We start from the raw sequence: 13569 nt of genomic DNA on the forward strand, positions 1-13569 counted from the left end.
CCTCCTGGGCCAGGGAAGCCCATCGACCCGGCAGGGGTTTCTGGTCCTCAGTAGGGAGCCAGGAAGGTTGCACCTCCACGGAGCAGACTAGGGGGGAGAGCAGAGGGCCCCGGGGCCGGGAAGAGCTGGGTCTGGAGCCCGGCTCTGTCACCTGCTAGCTGTGCAGCCTCAGACCATTAGCGAAGCCAAGCCTTGGTTTCCTCGTCTGTGAAGTGGGCGGGCTGTTGCGAGGAATGGGTGAGAGTCACATGTAGGTACAGAGTGCGCAGTGCGATGCCTGGCACGAGGGAGGCGCTGTGGGCATCAATGGCTGTGGGTGCAGGGAAGACAGGCCTTGAGAGAGAGGGTCACGTGTGACATGGCAGCGTGGAGGAGGGTGCGGGGCCCGCGGCCCTGGGCGCGCGGTGGTGACCAGGCGGGGCCCGTCCTGGGAGCCTCCTGTCTCGTAACAGGAGGGTGTTCAGCAAGCATGCGGGGAGTCTCTGTAGAGAGAGGTGCTGTGCCTGACGCTGGCATCCAGCTCGCTCTTAAGGAGGAGCCAGGGTAGCGGACTGTCACAGGGACAGGAGCAGCTGGCCAGGTGCCGCCTGGGGCGGGGGATCCCAGGTGTTCAGGAGAGCCCGGCGCAAGCCCCGAAGCGGCACCAGATGAAAGCCAGAGTGTGTGGAATGCAAGGGCAGAGGTGCAGTCTCTCCCCAGTGCCCCAAGATGCGGTAACGGTGCTCCCTGTGGTGGGGTTTGAAAGGTGGGGTCAGGTGACAGAGGGCTCTGAATTCTACCCCGAAAACCCTTGTCATTTGTCCTGTGTCCTGGAGGCAAGCCAGAATGCGCAGGTGTGCGAGAAGGAGAGGGATGGCATCCCGTTACTGAAAGCAGAGCTTCTGTGGCAGCAGTGCCGACGGGGGAGGGGATGTGGAGGGTGGGCAGGGTCGGAGGTGACCCGGTGCTACAGATGTGCCTTATGACCTTGTCCCAGGGAGAGGCCCCTGTGTGTGGGACACACTTAGTTTGTCACTAATTTTGGTTTCTTACTTGGAGAAACCAAATTGACCGAATTTTAGGAATCCAGATAAAAACATTAAATTGTAGAAACTTTGAAGAAGAAAACTTTTTAGTGTGCATTTGCCCCCACGAAGTGATGAACGTCAGTGGTTTCCAGTTAACTGCTCTGTGAGCCTGGGACCAAGCGTTCACTCATCTTCAGGGAAAACAGGAACTGCGGGTGTCCTTATTTGGGGGTGTTAAATTACTCTTATGAAATGAAGGTGATAGCAGATTATTGGCAGTGGGATTGTCTTATTTTGCTTTTCAAATGCCCGTCCTCGCTACTGGAAAGCGTTGGTCCCCTGTGTGTGGTCCAGAGGTCTGGGAGCCACTGGTTCCTCCTACCTTGGTGTCATAGAAATAACAAACAACGTTCTCATCTTCCTTCAGCATGCATTGTTCGTGTGTGTAGGTCATGTGAGGATGCGGCAGTGTGGGTGCTGTTCTCCGGACAGCATCTGTCACGGGGAGCGTGGCGGCGGCTTGTGCCACCTTAGATCCGTGGTTGATCACAGATGCAAAGAAAACAACTGCTTAGGGGTACCCACTTGAATAGGTCAACTTAATTTAAGTCAAAGCAGCATTTTTCTTTCCTAGCGACAACGTAGTCCAAAATTTAACATACATTACATTTATGTTACTCAGATTAGGCACACGGAGAGAAAGATATGAAAAATGCCCCTTCCCTTTTGCCATTGCCCTTTGGGGTCTGTTAGCACCAGGGATGGTGTCCTTCTGGCACCCACAGTCCCCCAGGTTCTTGACCTCATCTGCTCTCTGGCAGCCCCCAAGTTAGGAGTTCTGGTTCCCTCCCTCTCCCACCGCAAATACATCTGTGCTCCCAGCGGGCTTTTCCTGCGTTGCAATAATCCAGGGCTGAGGCCTTAGGATGGAGGCACTGTCGCCCCCGAGCACAGCGGGGTGCCCGCTCTGGGGAGCCGCCCTCTGACGGGAGGAGACTGACGGGAGGAGATGGGCTCCCACCAGAAAGGGTGCAGTCTAGCTTTCTGGCCGGTGGTGGGACCAGGCGGTTTTGCAGTGAGTGCTTCCTGATCTTTTGTAGTGTGTTGTCCTAAAAATCCTCAGCCCTGGCCTTGTAAGAGTTTTCATTTTTGAAGTTCTGCTTAGTTTTGGTGGTGGTTTTTTGCTTTCTAATCACTGCACATTGGCAGTTGTATTACAAATGAGGCTTTCCTCTTAAACCCCAGTGCCTGTGCCTGTTTATCTTTTTCAGTAGGCGATGCACCTGATTGTCTTTTTTTTTTTTCTTTTTTGCTGCATTTGCGCATGGCTGTGATATCTGTGCCACTTCCCAGAACTGTAGCAAATTTAATATCAAAGTATCTTTACATAATAGTTCAGTAGTGACAACAATTTACATTTCCTTTACACCATTTTTCTCCATGCTTAAACAACAAATCACATCGCAGGACATCCACTCCCACAGTGCTACAGGGCAGGCTGATGCCCTTCTCTCCGTTTCATAGATGAAGGACCTGAGGTTTGGAAAGACGTCTGCTCCCAGGGTTGCTCGGTCGTAAACGGTGCATAAGCTCCTTTGACCCTGGAATCTTCTCTGGCCCCACAGCCTGAGGGCTTCCCACGGCTCCACCTTGCTCCTTGAGTCTGTCTCCAGGCTCCCTGGGACCACGACTCCCCAAAACTAGTGACGTTCTAGTGCGGCAGTGAGAAGAGGTCCTGTGAGGTCCTGTGCGGGAGGCTCTCCCGCGTGATGTGGGGACTCCTAAGATGCTTTGCAGGGGAGTGTGCATCGAAGCAGAGGAGGCAGCTGGGAGAGGAAGGTGCTCCGTGCTTAAGGTCACCCCCGGGTTCTTCGGAACTTGTCCATACCTAGAAGGGCCCACGGAGTAGCCACAGTGTACGGCGGAGGTGGACACAGGACACAGCGGGCCTGGGGATGGAGGCTGGTCACTCTGCTGACCAGGTGTCTGGAAACGCTGTGTGCGGTTGACACTGAGCCTGTTGAAGCTTCCCCCACCCCCCCACCCCCATCCGTGCTGGAGTCCCACCACCACTTAGCACCCCACCCACGGCCTCTGCGGTCTTTGCTCACCGTCCCAGCCCACCCTGAGCTGTCCCCCTGCTAAAGCCGCTTAGCACTGACTCTCTGCACCCCACTTTATTGTTTACTGTTCTCTGATTGTTTCTCTCCAAACAAATGATAAGCTGCACGAGGGCAAGGAATATGTGTCCTCCGTCTTTGGGAGCTTCCTCAGAGTGTAGCACCAAGGTAGGTGCCAAGTAGGTCCCTGGTAGAACCTGACTTGGGTCATTCGGAACCCCGAGTGGTGTGGGCACTTGCTGCACACCGTGTGCGCGTGCGTGTGTGGCTGCCATGCCGCCAGCATCGTCCTGTCCTTGTCGCCCACGGGGGTGAGCTCCCCTGAGGAGAGGTGTGCATTTGCTGTTGCAGGATGCAGTGTCGTACCAGGATGTGGTGGCCCTCACTGAGGACCGGAAGCCCCAGAACCCAGTTCAGGACAACATGGAGAACTACCGGAAGCTGCTCTCGCTGGGTGAGCGCTGCGCCCCCGGCCCGGCCCCGCAGGCTGCCGCAGGGAGTCGGGGTCCGCAGCGTGTGTGGACTCGGGGGGTCGGAGGCCCTTGAGCGGCTCCCAGCAGAGGCGTAAACCATGAGGCTGTGTTTTACCAATCCTCTGGCTTTGGGGGAAGAGTGTATGGTGTGGGGTCAGGGAGCCCAGGAGACGACTCTTGCCCCCAAGGGTGCTGACCCTGGAAACTTAAATATTTCGAATGGGGTCCCAAGTTCCAGTTTGGATTCCCCTGGAAGACATCTGGCTCAGGTCCTAGTAGGCGGTTGGCTCTGCAGGAGTGTTGTGTGGGCAGTGGAGCCTTGAGGAGCTCCCGTGTTTGGAGAACAGGTGGGGAAAACAGGCACGAGTAGGAGGAGAGCCAGGAAGCCCAGTGAAAGGATGTCAGGACTGAGGAGGTGGTTACGAGAAGGGGAAGACTGAAAAGAACGCACTGAATTTAGAAGGCACTCGGAGGTCTTTGTACAAACTTCTAGGTGGAGTCAGGAGAATTAACTAAAATTCAGACCAGCAGAGGCTAAGGAATGAATACTAAGGAAATGAGACTGCAAGTAGAAGACATGATAGGGCTTGGATATGGGCCCCTTCACACTTCGTGGCTGAGAGAAAGACAGACATCATTGATAGTGATGAGTCTTGGTCCCCAACTCGAGTGTGAGATGTTGTGTTCTTCGTCTGGACAGGGGTTCAGCTTGCCGAGGACGACGGCCACTCGCACATGACCCAGGGCCACTCGTCAAGGTCCAAGAGAAGTGCCTACCCGAGCACCAGTCGAGGTGAGCGCGCGAGGCCCTGCGGAGTGGCGCTTGCACCAGTGAGATGGGAGCCGTCCGTACACACTGTTACATGATGATACACAATTGATGCACAGAAATACAAGCATTTTACAGTTTATCTTCACACCACCATCACGGAGGTCCCAGTGTTACTTTGCACAAGTACAGGGACGAGGGAGCACTTACATTTGGGATTTCTTTTCAGGTCTGAAAACTATGCCTGAAACCAAAAAGTCAGCCCATCGGCGGGGGATCTGTGAAGATGAATCTTCCCACGGGGTGATAATGGAAAAGTTCATCAAGGACGTTTCGCGCAACTCCAAATCGGGAAGGGCAAGGGAACCTAGCGATCGGCTGCAGAGGTTCCCCAGGAGGCCAGACAGTGCCTGGAAGGAAGTTCCATTCAACAAGAGGGAGTCGGTGATTCAGGAGAGGGGCCACGAAGGGAATGCCTTTGGGGGAGGAGGCTTTAATCTGAACTCAAACCTTGTTTCCAGAAAGAGAGTTCTTGAGAGAAAAAGGCGCTATCATTTTGACACAGACGGGAAGGGCTCCGCGCACGGTCGGAGAGGTGGTGCAAGGAAGCGGCCCTTTGAGCGCAGTGAGGTGAGGAAGGCCGCGAGTGGGAGCAGCCTTAGCGTGCCGCCCGTCCCCCAGTCGCAGCCCTTCGACTTCGGGGCGACGCCCTATGTGTGTGATGAGTGCGGGAGGTCCTTCAGCGTGATTTCAGGGTTTGTGGAGCATCAGATCACGCACACCAGGGAGAACCTGTACGAGTACGGCGAGTCCTTTCTTCATAGTGTGGCCGTCAGTGAGGTTCAGAAAAGGCAGACCGGAGGGAAACGCTTTGAATGTAAGGAGTGTGGGGAACCCTTCAGTAAGAGCGCCGCCCTGGCCGAGCATCGGAAAGCTCACGCTAGAGATTGCCTTGCGAGGTGTAAGGACGAGGAGTGCGAGGAGCCCTTCATGCCCAGCCCAACCTTCAGTGAGCTCCAGAAGATATACGGAAAAGATAAATTCTACGAGTGCAAGGTGTGCAAGGAGACCTTCCTTCATAGTTCCGCTCTGATTGAGCACCAGAAAACCCATGGCCGAGATGACAAAGATAACGAGCGTGGGGAAGCCTTCAGACCCAGCCCAACGCTTAATGACTTTCAGAAGATGTATGGGAGAGAGAAAATGTACGAGTGCAAGGTGTGCGGGGAGACCTTCCATCACAGCGCATCCCTGAAAGAGCACCACAAAGTCCACACCCGAGGAAACCCATTTGAAAACAAGGGCAAAGTGTGTGAGGAAACCTTCATTCCTGGTCAGTCCCTTAAAAGACGCCAGAAAACCTACCCAGCAGAGAAGCCCTACGACTTCAAAGATGGTGGGGATGCCTTTAGGCAAAATTCAGACCTCATCGAGCATCAGAAAATTCATTCTCGGAAGAACCTCTTTGAAGGCCGGGGGTACGAGAAGTCTGTCATTCACAGTGTGTCCTTCCCCGAATCTCAGAAGAGTCACACTATAACAAGGCCACCGGAGGACGAGGAGGACGAGAAGGCATTCACTGTCAGCTCCAATCCTGATGACAGCCGGGAAGCCCTGTCCTGTGAGAGGAACCCCTATGAGAGGCCTTTCATTCACAGCTCAGCCTTCCCTGGGGCTCAGAAAAGTCACAGCAAACCGAGAGTGATCGCAGAGGCGACCGTACAGAGCTCGGGTGCCACCGAACATCGGAAAGTCCACGCTGGGGAGAGTAGCTCTGAAAGAAAGGGGTATGAGAGGTCCGTCATCCACAGCCTAGCCGCTTTCAAGCCTCCCCGTGGTCGCGGTGGAAGTGAGCTCCTTGGCTGTGACGAGCAGCGGGAGTGCTCCGCTTACCGCTCAGACCCTCGTGGCCAGCCGCAGAAGACCCCCGCCCGAGAGAGCCCCTGCACAGGGGGCAAGAACAACGCCTTCAAGGGCTCTGTTGTCCACAGCGCGCCCCCCACCGTGCCTCAGGACAGTCTCGCTGGGGAGGGCCCCAGTGGATGGAAGAAGGGTGGTGAACCGTGTGTGCCCAAGTCCGATGTGCGCGAGCATCAGAAGGCCCGTGCTAAGAAGAAGAACATCGAGCACGGGGTTTACGAGACCTCTGTGATCCACGCCCTGCGTTTTGGGGAACCTCAAACGTTTCGCCCGAGAGAGAAGTTTTACAAGTGTCCGGAGTGTGGAGAGTCCTTTGTTCATAGCTCCGACCTCACTGAGCATCAGAAGATTCATGATAGAAAGACGCCCTCTGGAAGTGAAAGCTACATGCGATCTGTCATTCGCAGCTTAGCCTCCACGGATCCTCAGACCAGTTACGCGGGCCAGTCCGCACAGATGAGTCGCGCTGAAGAGCCAGCTCAGAGCAGTTACACGGACCAGTCAGTGCAGACAGTTTATGCAGGACCACCAGCTGAGACCAGTTACCCTGAACCACCAGCTCAGACCAGTTACGCTGAACCACCAGCTCAGACCAGTAACCCTGAACCACCAGCTCAGACCAGTTACGCTGAAGCACCAGCTCAGACCAGTTGCCCTGAAGCACCAGCTCAGACCAGTTACGCTGAAGCACCAGCTCAGACCAGTTACGCTGAACCACCAGCTCAGACCAGTTACCCTGAAGCACCAGCTCAGACCAGTTACGCTGAAGCACCAGCTCAGACCAGTTACGCTGAACCACCAGCTCAGACCAGTTACCCTGAAGCACCAGCTCAGACCAGTTACGCTGAACCACCAGCTCAGACCAGTTACGCTGAACCACCAGCTCAGACCAGTTACGCTGAAGCACCAGCTCAGACCAGTTACCCTGAAGCACCAGCTCAGACCAGTTACGCTGAAACACCAGCTCAGACCAGTTACACTGAGCAGCCAATCCGCAGTGAATGTAAGGAGTGTGGGGAGTGTTTTGCCACTGTTGAAGGCCTTGGCATACATCAGAAAATCTATGCCCGACAGAAATTCCATGGTGGGGAGCTGTTTGGAGACTCTGTGATTCAGGGTGTGGGCCTTGATGGACCTCGACAGGAAGAGCCTCGGCAGGAAGGGCTAGACGAGCCGGATGAGCCTGAAGACGCCATCTATGGGTGTAAGGACTGCGGGCTGGGCTTCGTGGATCGCGCAGACCTCAAGGACCACCAGAAGGTTCACGGCAGAGAGTACCTCATCGACAGCCGCGAGTACGCGCATTCTGTGATGCACACCCATTCTGTCAGTGAGTATCAGAAAGATTACATTGGAGAGCAGCTTTATGAGTGCCCGGCATGTGGGGAATCTTTCGTTCATAGCTCGTTCCTTTTCGAGCATCAGAAAATCCATGAGCAAGACCAGTTTTACGGCCACAGGAGGTATGATGAGCCCTTTATGCAGCCCTTGGTCATTAGCCCACAGCGGCCTCGGGCCCCACAGAAGAGTCCTCCTGCTGGGACGGCCCTGCAATGCCAAGTGTGCGGACGAGACTTCATCCACGGCTCTGTCCTTAACGAACACATGAGAGTCCACGCTGGAGACGACCTGCTAGAGCAGGGCCAGGGAAGCACAGATGCGGTCGGCCCAGGCTCGGCCCCCACAGACCTTCAGAGAGACCAGGCCAAGGACAAGCACTACGAGTGTCAGACCTGTGGAGAATCCTTCCTCAGCCAGGCAGACCTCCGGGAGCACGCGAGAATTCACGAGAAGGGTGAGCCCTATGACTATGGGGCCACCTTCGTGCACACCTCGTTCCTCACCGAGCCCCCCAAGAGGGGTTCACCCTTCTATGAGTGCAAGGACTGTGGGGGGTCCTTCATCCACAACACAGTCCTCACGGAGCATCAGAAGCTGCACCTCGAGGAAGAGGAAGCAGCAGCAGCCGCCCAGGAAGTTGAAGCCAACGTCCTCGTTCCGCGGGAAGTTCTGCGGATCCAGGGATCAAACGTGGAGGCCGCAGAGCCAGAGGTGGAGGCCGCCGAGCCCAACGTGGAGGCCGCCGAGCCCAACGTGGAGGCCGCCGAGCCCAGCGGGGAGGCCGAGGGGCCGGAGGGGGAGGCGGCCGAGCCCAGTGGGGAAGCCGAGCAGCCCAGCGGGGAGGCTGATGAACCGGATGGGGCGGGGATCGAAGACCCAGAGGAAAGAGCCGAAGAGCCAGAGGGAGACGCGGATGAGCCGGACGGGGCGGGGGTCGAGGACCCAGAAGAGGAAGGTGACGACCAGGAGATCCAAGTGGAAGAGCCCTACTACGACTGCAGGGAGTGCGGAGAGACCTTCACCTCCAACTCGGCCTACGGTGAGCACCTGAAAACGCACGCCAGGGTGATAATATTCGAGGCCGGAAGCGTCTACGGGGAGAGCTCCCGCTACACCGAGCACGCCAGCACCAGCAGCAGTGACAGCGGCAGGGCTGATGACAAGTACTTCAAGTGTGACGTCTGTGGGCAGGTCTTCACCGACCGCCTGTCCCTGGCCAGGCACCAGAACACCCACACCGGCTGAGGACTCGGGTGTCAAGGTTGGAAAACCTTCACTAGGACTGGACCCTTACTAAACCACAGAGAATTGGAACCAACCCACGATGATGTCGGAAGGAGGCTTCCCTTGGCGTGTACACACCTGACTTTGAACATCAGACAGCTCAGCCTGGAAAGAAACTGAAGGTGGAGACTCCTTCGGACGTAGCTCTTCCCCATCAGACATCAGCGTATGCATGTGGGAAAGCCATAGCGCACATCTTACCTTCCACCCGAGTAATTGCGTTGACGGAAAACTGGAGGGGCTTTCAAGGCTACAGAAGTCGCCTCCATCTGTAAATGACACTCCTGGAACCTATATATAATGAGTGTTTCCTGAGATGTATGTAAAATAGCGAATCATAGCAAACAGTGTTCATATTTGGACTTAATACGGTATCCAGTTACAGTACACTTGCAGCGGTACCTTCCTGACCTGGTACTCTTTGATTTTTTTTTTTTTTTTTTTTTTTGGAGGAGGAAGAGAGCAACAAAATTAGAATATATTTGTAAGCATCTTAGATCCTTAGAAAGATTTATTGTGCGTTATTTGAATCCCATCCATATTTTTTTGAGTAATTGACTGTGTTGTTCCTTACTCTTAAATATTCCTGTAAAGGTGTAGGCATGAAAGATAAAATGTCTTTTCTGCTTTGCTGTTTGAAAGGGGAAGTACTTGGAGCTTCCTTTTCAGCCATTTCGTCTACACTAACACTTTGGAACCTAATGCTGTGTAAGCCTTTACGATACGTGGATTGGCCTTTTGTAACCCCAAATTGATTGGTTGCCACCTTGTACTTTGCAGTGGTTCTCATGCAAAAAATAGTTACAAGTTTTGTTATTTGTTCGTAAACCAACTTGATGTCTGTTGGATAGCGAATTCACAAAAGCTGAGGCTTCTCCCTGTGCATCTTGCATCTTTGCCTTTCAAGAGTGGTTGCAGCCATGCCTAGATCGCGCGCGTGCCTGATGAGGTTGAGAACCGCGGGGGCTCTCATGTAAGTTAGGACAGGGCTGCCGCCTCATCACTCCCTTTGCGCGCTCCCTGCCTTAAGCGACAAGTAGCAACGGGGCTTCGTCCGTGTGTGCCGCTACAACTCAGTTTTTGCACCCTGGGCGCCCAGGGGCGAGTATCCTTAGAGCTTTCTAGCGTGAAACTTAATTCTCGTCTTTACCTGTCTGACCCTCAACCCCGTGTCTAACTTGCATTTTAAAAAAAAAGCTTTCTTTACAGTCAACTCAAGCTTAACATGGACTCAGGTTCCCCAGCAGCCTTAATTTGTTTCGTTGCCATCTGTCCCTTCCTCTTAAAGAGTGGCCCCCTAAATAAGCAGTTGTCACCTATCCTTCAGAGTGTCATGTCTGTCTAGTCGCCTCGGTTTCCCGTGTGATCACAAGTCGACCTCACAGCTCGAGGTTTCCTGTGTCCTGTTCTGTGGACCACCTGTGCTCCCTTTGCTTCCCTGCCCCTCGCATAATGACTATTAAGAAATCTTTCTGGCTTTGAGTTGGCTGGAAAAAAAAAAAAATTTAAAATTTAAAAAAAATGTTTAAAAGAGGATCTGGTAGATTAAGGGAGCAGAAGATAAGAGCTAGATTATTTGGGCGAGCAAAGTTAAAGTACCTGCTGGGGAAATGTGTCTAAATCTCCCTCTCCTAGGTCCGCACGGTTAGGGCTCGGGGAGAGCGTATCGCAGCTGGAAGGAATTCCAAAGTCGAAGGAGGTTGGTAGGGTGAGAGCAGGAAGCAGAAAGGAGTAAGCCAAAGAAGGGAGTCCTGATACCGTCACCAGACCTAGGAGGGTGAGGAAGCAGACGGAAGCAACATCAGGAGCAGGGATGGGAAGGCCAGGATGGGCAGAACGAATGAGCAGGATATCCTGGGCCTCTGAGAAGAAGGGGCCGTTTCGACGGCATGGTGTAGGCGAGGGCCAGCTGCATAAGAAGGCCCGAGGTTGGACACCTGGGAGAGCTGAGGGACAGTGGGGCACGGCCTCAGAGGAGGACCCCTGAGGTGGGGGCCGGCATCAGCGTGGGTGGGGTGAACCCGCGTTCATCACTGTTGGCAGTATTAACTGGTAGAACCCTTCAGAAAGCGACTTGCCAAATGTCAGGGTGTCCGTGCTGGCCTTTGGTTAGTAAAACATTAGGAACAACTTAATGCCAAAAATAGGAGGACAATTAAGGGAACTTGTCGGTGGACTCCTAATGCAGCTGTTTAAAGATGATAATCATGGAGAGTTATGTAGCAACATGGAAATATATTTACGGGATACTAAGTGGAAAAAACAGGACACAGAATTATATTTATACTACAGTTATAACTGTTTAAAAATGTATGCTTATAGTCAAAAGCTGTCGTGGTGGTGGTGGTGTAAGCTTATAGTCGAGCATTATTTTCTTAAATTCCTTGAATGTTCTTCATCGTAGTGTTACTAAAAAGTTTATAATCACGTTTCCATTGTGAACATAATTTGAACTCATTATCAGGCACTTGGAAAATACAGAAAAGTGGAGGAAAAAAAAAAATCCATATACCCCCCATCCAAAGACAGATATACTCCTCACTATATTGTTTATCCTTGTTTCTGTGCACAGGTTTATGATTATAACTGTGTCAAAATGTGTACTCAGAATAACTGTTACCTTTGTGGAATTATGGTTAAACACTTTCATCTTAATGTTTTCAGATGTTCCCTATAGTAGTGTCCTGATAACAAAGTTTATTATGTTTGTTTCCATTACAAGCATAATACGTACCCAGAGGAATAATTGGAAAATACAAAATAAATTAGAAAAGTCGCCCATATCCCCATATCTATTTTCTCCATCTCATGTCAGTGCACAAGCTTGTGATCATGACAGTGTTGAGTATGTGTGCATAAAGTCTAAAATGAAAAAAATATGGAAAATAATTAAGAGTGTTGTCGTTGTGGGATTATGGTTAAACATTTTGTCTCAAATTCCTTGAATGATCTTTGGTGTTTTGGTACTAAATCTTACGTATGTATTTTTCCATTACATATATAGTACATACTCATGGCAGACTTCGGGGAGATTCAGCAAAGCAAAAGAAAAGAAATTCACCCATATTCCCGACACCCAACAACCATTGCTGTTGACACCTTGACCTGTGCACAGTCTGATGACTGCGGTGTTTGTGATGAGTATGCAGAGGGTCAAAGATGGGAAGAGACACACAAAGCAGTGAGGAAATGGTGTGTGGTCATTGTGGGATTACAGTTAAGTATTTTGTCTCGGTTTCCTGGGACAGGCTTTCTCACAGTGTTTTGGGAACCTACCTTTATTACGTGTATGTCCATTATAAACACGGTGTGTGTTCATTACAGAGACTTGGAAGTTACAGAAGTGTAGAAGAGAAACTCGCCCATATTATCATCATCCAAAGACTGTGGTTAACATCTTCATATATTTTCTTCATCTTGTTTCTGTGCACAGGTTTTTGGTTTGTTAATATGGTTGTGGTCGTTCTATCTATCTGTAATAGTGTCAACAATAAAAATAAAAGTTAAAAATAAGATACTTCTCAGTCTCTTCTTTTGTCCATTTTGAGTGTTTGGGGTGGTTAAAAATCCAAAAACTTAGCTTCTCCTTAGGCCTTTAGGGTTAGTTTACAAATCTTATTCCAGTTTTAATTATTGCATATTTCAAGAGTTACTTCTAAGGGATCTTTTAGTACTACACGATCCCACATTTTTAACTGCACGAATAAAATTAAAACGTATATTCCAATAGTGTTTTAAACTTGATAATAACCGCAACAAGTATGTTTCAGTTACTTGAGTCTGCATTTAAAATGTTAATCTCATTTAAATATAATATTCTCTCAAACACAAACAAGAATGATCCCGTAACATAGAAAACATGTTGCTGTTACGGTTTGGAGTCTCTTTAAAGTGTCCGTCCCTCACTCTTCCGTGAGGTTAGATGGTTACCCCTGGTGGTGCCTGACTGACTCAAGGGTGGTCAGTGTCGGTGATCCTTCTACGGTAAGGGGCACCAGCGTCGGTCAGGGTGCGAGGGTCAATTCTCTTTTAAGACTACTAAAGGAAGTCTAGGAAGGGAAGGAAGTGAGGGTCGTTGGGGTTGCTTGACGGGCACTTAGGGAATTCTTTTCTCCACCCGCACCTCACTTTGCAGGGGTAACTATGCCCCTGCCATGTTTATTCCCTGAGGTTTGACCCTTCCCTGGCCTCAGCTGATTGGTGCCCATGGGTTCCCCGTATCCAGTCAGACTTGGACTGAGGGCCACCTGGGTGGTCACACAGGCTGGGGCTGGGTGTGCTGGTGAACAAGGCCACGTGCCAGAGGGAAGCTTGGTTCCTGGTGCTTCACCCACCCCAGTGCCTTGGGGATCCTGGCTGAACTGCCTACCTTTGGGTTCCCTAAGAACTCCTGCCTCATTACAATAATCCTCCTTGCGCTTGAGCTGGCTTTGTTATTGGTGTAGTGTTCTGCTGTTTTCAGCAGCCCCAAATCCTTTCCCCTTTCTGGGAACCACCGAGTGTTGTGGGAATGCCACAGTGCCCTGCCCCTTCCCTGTTCAAAGGCTGAGCCCTGTGCCAATCAGGCTCTCTGAGCAGAAGTGCACACACAAGTCATCCCAATGGCAGCCCTGACCATGCATGAGTTCCTCCTACAGAGATAGCCAAGAGCTGTC

At 51.9% G+C, this 13569-nt stretch overlaps 1 protein-coding gene across 14 annotated transcripts in view; it reads left to right on the forward strand.

Annotated features, from left to right (window-relative positions):
- Positions 1–12061, forward strand: part of PEG3 (paternally expressed 3) — a 31684-nt gene extending 19623 nt beyond the window's left edge. For all 14 annotated transcript variants that reach the window (XM_082436202.1, XM_082436201.1, XM_082436203.1 and 11 more), the window contains 3 exons: positions 3479–3581; positions 4301–4393; positions 4599–12061. In XM_082436202.1, coding sequence (XP_082292328.1) covers positions 3479–3581; positions 4301–4393; positions 4599–8875 — 4473 coding nt within the window. In that variant the 3' untranslated portion in view covers positions 8876–12061. The remainder of the gene's footprint in view (positions 1–3478; positions 3582–4300; positions 4394–4598) is intronic.
- The last annotated feature ends 1508 nt before the right edge of the window (positions 12062–13569 follow it).

The sequence above is a fragment of the Balaenoptera physalus genome, assembly GCF_965194825.1.
Source record: "Balaenoptera physalus genome assembly, chromosome: 19".
Taxonomy (NCBI): Eukaryota; Metazoa; Chordata; class Mammalia; order Artiodactyla; family Balaenopteridae; genus Balaenoptera; species Balaenoptera physalus.